The sequence below is a fragment of the Clarias gariepinus genome, chromosome 17 (genome assembly GCF_024256425.1).
Source record: "Clarias gariepinus isolate MV-2021 ecotype Netherlands chromosome 17, CGAR_prim_01v2, whole genome shotgun sequence".
Lineage (NCBI taxonomy): Eukaryota > Metazoa > Chordata > Actinopteri > Siluriformes > Clariidae > Clarias > Clarias gariepinus.
The window spans coordinates 16,616,159-16,624,902 of NC_071116.1; the positions used below are offsets into that span (position 1 = coordinate 16,616,159).

Genomic DNA, 8,744 nt, shown 5'->3' on the forward strand with positions numbered 1-8,744 from the left:
AACTCAATTGTTTCCGGGATGTTATAAATAATATGACGTTGAATATTAATAACAGAATTGGAATGGTTGGCAAATTGATATTGTCCCACAAGAGTAAAACCAGGTGCGCTGTTAAGGGATAATAGTCCATTTTGTTGGTGGTCACAGTTATCCACTTCACACCAATTATTTTAATGTTAGACTATACCTCATTGTGTTTCATTCATTCCATATTAACTTTATTATCATTTTATGTACTGTACATTTATTTAATCTAAGCAATGATATGAAGAACCTGAAGCATCAAACAGTAGCTATGTGTACTAGGGATGGGAATCACAATACAATATTATCGCAACACATAGTTCCCAGTTTGATTTGTATTGCAATTCTTCAAGTGTTTAGTTTTTATAAATATCCTGCTTCAATATCAAATAGTTTTATGTAGTTACAATTCTAAACAAACCTACCAAATAATTTGCCCCTACCACACAGGATGCTGTGCTGCCTCCCCATGGACAAAATAGCTTAGAGTACACCACCTGCAGGCTTATTTGTCACCCTTAAATGATTAAGGTTATTTAACATACAGTAGTTTAATATTACACAAAAATAACCCAGCAAAATGCAATTTTTAAATTATGCTTTCATTTATGAAATCTGTCCAAACATACCAGGTCCTATGTGAAAAAGTAATTGCTCCCCTTAATAATCATGAATTAACTGTGATTAAGCTGAAATAAATTTCACTTGCCACACGTGGAGTCAAGAAATCATTTAAATAGAACCTGTCTTACAAACATGAAGCATGCTAAAATATCTAAAATGACAAATGAGAAACAAAGGAATTGACATGTATCAGTCTGGAAAGGGTTACAAAGGCATTTCTAATGCTTTGGGACTTCAGCTAATCTTGGTAAGAGCCATTATCCACCAACTGAGAATACTTGCAACAGCAATGAACCTTTCCAAGAGTGGCCAGCCAACTTAACTTACTCCAAGAGCACAATGACAAACCCATCCAGGAGCTCTTAAAAGAATGAAGAACAACATCTAGAGAACTGCAGGCGTCACTTGCTTCATTTAAGAATAAAAAGGGACTTGGCAAAAAAAAAAAAAAAACTTCTTGAATATCCCCAAGACTTTGGGCAAATATTATGTATAAGAAAAAAAGTTTATATACTGTATACAGGTCCCGGTACATCTGGTGTGAAACTTACACAGCATTTCATAAAAAAGACATCATACCAAAAATAAAACATGATGGAGGTAGTGTGATATTCTGGCGCTTTGCACCTTTATGACCTGGAAAATGTGTCATAATTAATGGAACCATGAATTCTACACTCTACAAGAAAAACCTGAAGGAGAATGTCCGGCCATAAGTTTGTGACCTCAAGCTCAAGCACACTTGGGTTATGCAGCATAACAATGATACAAAACACAGCAGCAAGTCCACCTCTTAATTGCTCAAAAAAAATCTAAATTAATGTTTTGGAGTGGCCTTGTCAAAGTCTGGACTTAAATCAGATTGAAATCCTTAAACAGGCCCTTCATGCTTGAAAACCCTCTGATGTGGCTAAATTAAAACAATTCTGAAAAGAAGAGAGGGACAAAATTCCTCCACAGCCATGTGGGGGACTCATTGCCAGTCATCGCAAATGCTTAATTGCAGTTTTTGCTGCCAAGGGCGAAACTTGGCAAATTCAATTATTAGGTTTAGGGGGCAATTACTTTTTCACATAGGGCTATTTAGGTTTGGACAGCTGCATTTTTATTTACTTGGGTTATCTTTGTGTAATATTAAAATTTGATGCTGATCTCAATTATTTAAGTGTGACAAATATGCAAAACACTAATCAGGAAGGAGCAAACACTTTTTTACCACATTGTATAACTGTACATTTAAAATATTTAAAGAATTTATCTTTCCTGGCATATGCAAAGTGATTCTAAAGCATTTAATCTTCCAGAAATATAAAAAAGAAGATTTCTCCAAAGGTTAGGTTGGGCTCCCCATCTTTTCCAATAAATCTCACCTTCTGCTATATGATTAGCTTTAAACATTCAGTCTCATCTATGATTGGATAGATGCTTTACTATGACAGAAAATGGGTGCCAATCAGTTCCCCTTCCTCAGCCAGAGACCCAATGGATGTGAAAAAGAGTTGTTCTCACAGAGTGAAATCAGAAACAGAAGCAACAGTTCTTGTCAAGGCACCTACTGTCATATTACCCCCAGATGGGGTAAACAGGTGCAAAAATAATATATTTATTCTGACAACAGGGAAGCAATCAGATCAAGTGTTTACATGGCGAATATTGACCTACTGAATGGATTTTCAATGGTTTACACCACCCCTCTCATTCTGGTTGTAAATTCATTCAGATTGGACCAGACTAGGTCACACTGTTCTGACTGAGGTATTTACATAATGCAGTTTCGTTCCAATTGGGTTATTACTCCTGTTATAAGTGGAATATTAAGATCCATGTAAATGCACCTAGTGATAGTCAGGCAGCACTGAACACAAGCTTGAATACCATGAAATTTTAATTTGATGGTAATTAGCACTGACCTTAATTCCTTAACTTCTAGACTGCCATTAACCTATGCATGCCCTCTAGCATTCTGGGTTAGAAATAACTTCATTGTGGAGGAAACAAATGTCCGTGCTCCTGTACATACTAAATATCTGTCAGGTTGTTCACTTTTCCTCAATGATTAATTTTTAAACAGATGTCAACACCTGCATGTCACTTCCCAGGGAAAAAATACCCCAACCTTTAGTTATTCTTTTTTTTATATATATACTATTGAGAATATTGTGATCCAATGTAAAGATTTGCTTACAAAAGCTAGAAAGCCTCAAAGATGTAAAGAGCACTGAATGTATACATTTCTAAAAAATAAAAAATAAATTATAATAACCAAATTCCCAGTTAAATTAGTTTCCTAGAGTAACCTGTAAGAAGCTCCCACTTGCATACAGTCTGTGCTTGTGCAAGTAACTCAGGGAGGGGATAATGGCTTGAAAAACGTAATTATAATCATCTCATTTCACTTTGTAATTGACCCTACACAAAGCATCAAAGCGGTATAATGAGTGTGCTAGTGTAGTTATTTTTTCAAAAGCATCACTAAGTATTTGTTTTTCTAGAGAACGTATCGTAACAAGTGCTAGAACACCACTGGGCCACTCAAGAAAATGAGTGAACTCTCATCCTTTTGATGAAATTGAAAAAGTAGCTATTTCACATCTGGGCTGATGCTGATGTCAATTAGTCACAGTCATCCTCTGCTCCTAATGGGCCCAATTTCTGTAATAACATGGCACGCTGTGTCATGCTAGAGAGAAAAAAATGAGAAGTGAATGCCTTCAAGCAATGAGTGTGCAAAATTCAAGTGTGAGGACAGGTGTATGAAATTATGTAAATCTGTGCTTCTCATAAACATAAAACTGTATGTATTGTGCATGGCGCCCACTGTACCATTCTTTGCTCGAACAAGGCACAAAAATGAAATTTACAGATTTGAAACAAAGAAATGAGGTGTTTAACGCAGAAGTCCCCTCCGGAGAATCTTTCAAATTAACAATCAACAAATCTTCATCTCGTTTAAACACTCTCATGTCTGTGTATGAAGCTAGAACCCAGCTATGGCTCTAAGCTGAAATGGTGTCGAGTATCTTTCCTGTGTAAGCTCAGGGAGGGCTGGAGAAAAGTCCAAGGGTACAATAGTTTGGCCAGAGGGATGTTGGCTTGAGCGTTGCAGGTGGATGTGCTGCAGCCTGGCAACGCGGACACAGTCACCCTCAGAGTCACACAGGCTCACAAACACTCACACACACACAGTTTCGCATTCTCTCTCTCTCTCTCTCTCTCTCTCTCACACGCACTCTTTATTTCCCAGTATATCACTCTTCATCTTAAATTCATTTACAGTGTACAAGAAACGCCTAAAACCCGACAATCTGTATTCATCGTACAAAAACACAAAAACAAACATACACACACACATACACGCTCATCCATGTTTACAAGAGCTCACACACCAGAAGAGCAGAAATCCACCAGGGATAAATGTCTGATCTCAATTCAAGCATTTCAATATCTTAATCTTACTAATTAACAACAGATTCCAATGAAAACTTGACACTATCAACAGTTTAGGACACATGTTGGACAATGTCTTCCCGTAAGCATGTGTGTGTGTGTATGTGTGTGTGTGATGCTGTGTGTCAGGCTACAGTATGACCAGAAATCAGATTTAATGCAACTGTCAAGAAGAGCTGTAAGTTAAGTGTCTGTATCAGTATCAGTAAAATATGATGTCAGTTGAATGTGTAATATTATCAGGATAAGTTTTGCTGACAATCTTTCATTGGGGTAACACGAATAGTGATGCGGTTTGGGACAGAGCCACAGATCCTGATTTTATTTAGGACACATTATTTTCAACTGCAAGTGACAAGTATGTGTACCTGCAGTGCTCCTATGGTGATATTATTATAATAATTATTATCACTATTATATAGTATGAATTACTATGATAATTTGTTTTAAGTTAAAAAATACAAGCAACAAGTAAATTACGTCCTGTCCTTAGATTTGATACTTTTAGTGGAGTATTTGGGAAACTTTTTTTCCTGCAGTATGTGGTTCGCGCGCTCACACGCACGCAGAGCAAATAAATTCCCGACATGTGAAGCCGCATCACCTTGGAGTGACACGCTGCTGATCTAAGCTGCCTCTTTGGTTGGAGCGCGTCAGAAACGAGCTGTTCATGGAGTCACACTCCATGATGCGTCTGTCGTTCCAGTTTCTCAGCCCCAGACTCGGACATGTCGTTTATGTGTATGAGTAACGCGCATCATCCCCGCACGCGACCCCCTCCTTACCTCGCTGTATTAAAGCGATGGCCATTCCGAACAGGACCGCCCAGTACGCAGGACTCTTCATGCTGATTTAGACCGGATCTTGAGTCAAAGAAAAAAAAAGCGTTTTCTATATATGTGGGTCTTTTTTTTCAGTTATTAATTTGAAATCTGATCTGCGAAAACTGGAACACAAATCCTGCTGAGAGTGGAGCGGAGCGCAGCGCAAAATCCCAGCTCGGCTTGGACTGTGAAAGAGGACACAGAGGCGCGCGCGCCGACCAACTCGCTCCGTGATTGGCTGCGACGCGCGCGCGAGCCTTCTTGCATACGATATGGTCTTCCTCGACACGACAAAGGCGACGCTGTCTAAGAAACGAAGTGCGCACTTCGTGCCAGTGACCTTATTCGACAAAGAACCGGTTAGACTTTAGAAAACAGCACCAGAAAAAACTTCTGCTCGAAAACTGAAAGATTTATTCATGCGTATTTACTGAAAAAGCCTTGAGCTAGATATTCTGTCCAAGTTCAGTTAAACTGTGAGATTAAAGCCCACTGCGTTCTAGTGCAACGAAGCAACTTCATGCATTTTTTTTCTTGCAATATTATTAGAGTTTGTGTACTGTATTGTTTCCTCCACTCCATGTTATCCATGTAAAATTCCAATTCTAACTGCAGTTCGAGTGAAATGAGTACAACCGTAGAGTTAGTGGCATCATCAGTGGGCATGGTAAAAGTTTTTCATAAATATAACTTCTGTCAGCAGCAGAAGTGTGCATGAAGTTTACATGCTCTCCCCGGGTTTCCTCCAGGTACTCTGGTTTCCTCTCACAGTCCAAAGCAATGCATATTAGGCATTCAAAAATTGACTGTATATACTGTATCTCTAGAGTGGTCTGTATCTGTCACGCGATGTGCCAGATAGCACATAGACAGACCCTTTCGCCTTTCTTTTAACCTTTAAGCCCTGTCCCCACTCATGTCTAGAACAAAACTCTATGTTATTAAAGTCATGGCCTGCCGTGGCACCAGTTTCATGGTTTCATAGAATCCAGTACCGAGATCTTTTTGAACACTATCATGCAATGAAACAATGTCTTAAGTTTTTTCCATCACATGACACAATAGCACTTCCACTACAGCAGCTTCCATGGCGATTCATAGCATGCCATAACTTGTCATAGTCCTTGATCAGTTACAACTGTCCATGTTTGTGTATTGAACGCCACAAGTAGTTCTATGGAAACATTTAACATGTGGTAGACATATAGAAAATCTATGAGTCACATTTTTAGTTTTTGAACATGATAAAAAAAGATTATAGCCCCATAATGTTGTACATCAATGCAGCTAGTAAAATCAATCACAATATAAAATGCTACCAAATGAACCGCAGTTCATATTCTTGCAGACATATTATTGCATTTAGTGGTTTAGTGTTGACCACTTGACGGTGTTGGGGGATGGGTAATGTAGTGATGCTCAACAAAGCAAAAAAAAAACTTTGGGGGAAAAGTTACAGCAATCATGTGTTCAGTTTAGAAAATGAAAGAGGGAAAAAGAGAAAGGATAAAATAATAAAAGATTTGCAGCTGTTATCTAATTAATATGTAATATTGAGTGTAATATTAGACATGCAATTAAATAGTTTAAAGTTTATCCTTATTAATCTATATTGCTAGCTTGTATAACACTGGGGATACTGGAAACACTAACGATAGTATACTGATACTATATACTGATCAGCCATAACATTAAAACCACAACCCCAAAACATGATCATTATATCCACCTAGGTTTTAAATTCTTCTGGTGCCATAGTGGCTCTGGCCCCTCAGGACATGGGTCTGCAGTGCCTCTTGGGGGGGTGTAGCAGTTCTTTGAATGCTATTGGTTGCAGTGTAGTGCCTCTAAATTGGGAGTTTAGAGGCTTGGGCTCTTTGCCTTATAGACCCTGGCTGTGGTGCATGGGATGTTCTAGTACCTTTGTATTGTGAAAAGCATTATCTTTTTTGTGCAATTTGTGCTGCATTGTTTTTTTCTGTGGAATCAGACCAGACAAGTTGGCCTTTTCCCTGCAGGCATAAATGAGCATTGGGTGCATATGATCCTGTCACCAGGTATAAAATTGATAATACGTGTGTGTGTACTGTATATGTATGTGTGTGTGTGTGTGTGTGTGTGTGTGTGTGTGTGTGTGTGTGTGTGTGTGTTATAAATATTTTGTGTTGTTCTGAATGTCTGAAAAAAACGTTAGAGCAAAGTTAGAGCAGAATGGTGCTTTATTTGAACAGGGCACTGAAGAGGAGTTTGCCAGGGTGCCATACACGCTAGAAACGCTTCTGCCTAAGGACAATCTACTATAGATAATGACTTAATGCACCAATTTTTGGGGAGGTAAGAGAAAACCAAAGAACCCAGAATCAAACATCCTATCCGCACAGAGAACATCTGCAGCTCCTTGCGCTCAGATTGCACCAAGAACCCTGAAGCTATGAGGCAAGAACATTGCCTGCTGTGACACCATACCAGCCCCTAAAATTACCTTAGGGTTAAATATGTAGAGTTAATTAATCTTACCTTCCAAAGATGTAAAATGCTCGCAAATTAAAGTCCGCTTTGTTGTATGACTTTTTGCCAAGTCAGTTACTACACATCCTTGTTTTGTTAAAAGGTTCTTCATTAGTAGCAGCTGTGGGTGAATGAATGCGGACGTTCTAAAGAATATTAAGCCAATTAGAGACTTGACTAACTAATGAACAAACAGCTCTCCAGATATTAAATGATACAATGTTTTCAAAATTCTCACTTAACATGTCAACACAGGGCTGCACAAAGGACAGCGCTAATCAGTTGCATTAGTGATGCGCACTAATGATTTGCTTTTGAGTCAGTTAAAATCATAGCATGAGCGAATTCAAAATGCAGTTTGATTAATTTGTCTTCTTAAAACAGCATTTGTATGTGTGAGAATAAAAACATGAAAGGGTGAAAATGTGTAAAAGAACACAATTGCTACCGCTGAGGGGTCACCACAGCAGACCATCAATCCGCACACAATAACTTGACACAGGTTTTTAGGCAACCATCCCGTTTTATCCGGGCTTGGAACTGGCACTGCATGCAGTAGCTGGTAGTATGGGTTGTGGCAACCCACCGATGGCAGGATTCTAGGATCCTCAGATCCCCAAACCAACAACCTAGAACCTTAGCCACCTGAGCACCCTTATAAGGGCCCATAAATGCAATAAATAAATAAATAAATAAATAAATAAATAAAGCAAGAATCTAAGTGGATTACTGATGTGTGGCTGCTGCTCAAATGTCAGTGAAACTCTGGAGGTATAAATTCTGAGACAAACCCGAACAGAAACCTCCAAACATTTTGCAGAAAATGAACCATGCAGGGAACATTGATTATTTGACACTCCTGCTTAACAGTGCATGTCAAGATAGACCTTAAAGATGATTATAGTCCTTGACAACTCGGTGACATAAATACTTTCCTCTTAAATTCAGGTAAGTTTAGCAGGCAGACTCCAGTAGACAGATCCAGTCACTGGGATAATCTGTCAAAAGTTGCAAACTTGGTCAGAAATTGTGTCACTTTACTGAAGGTAAGCACTGAGTCAGTGCCTGATCAAAACTAAATCCTGCAGCATGGATTTTTCATACTTAAGAATAACTGTAGTTGTGATCATAACTACTGTATGTTACACAATTGGGACAGGGTAATTTATTAGACATAAGTAACGCTTCTACAGTAAGCACGGCAGCCAGTTCTTTAGTAACATAATTGCTACTTTCGTATGCAGCAAGTTGTTGACAGTCAGATGAGCTTAGACATAGCGTCTCCTGCTGCCTAAATGAGACTGCATATGTGTTAAT

At 38.6% G+C, this 8,744-nt stretch overlaps 1 protein-coding gene across 1 annotated transcript in view; it reads right to left on the reverse strand.

The window, feature by feature from the left end:
- The window catches only part of ntm (neurotrimin), a 467,090-nt gene extending 462,008 nt beyond the window's left edge, over positions 1 to 5,082 (reverse strand). Inside the window, exon 1 of the mRNA XM_053476263.1 lies at positions 4,881 to 5,082. Coding sequence (XP_053332238.1) covers positions 4,881 to 4,941 — 61 coding nt within the window. The 5' untranslated portion in view covers positions 4,942 to 5,082. The remainder of the gene's footprint in view (positions 1 to 4,880) is intronic.
- Between the last annotated feature and the right edge of the window lie 3,662 nt (positions 5,083 to 8,744).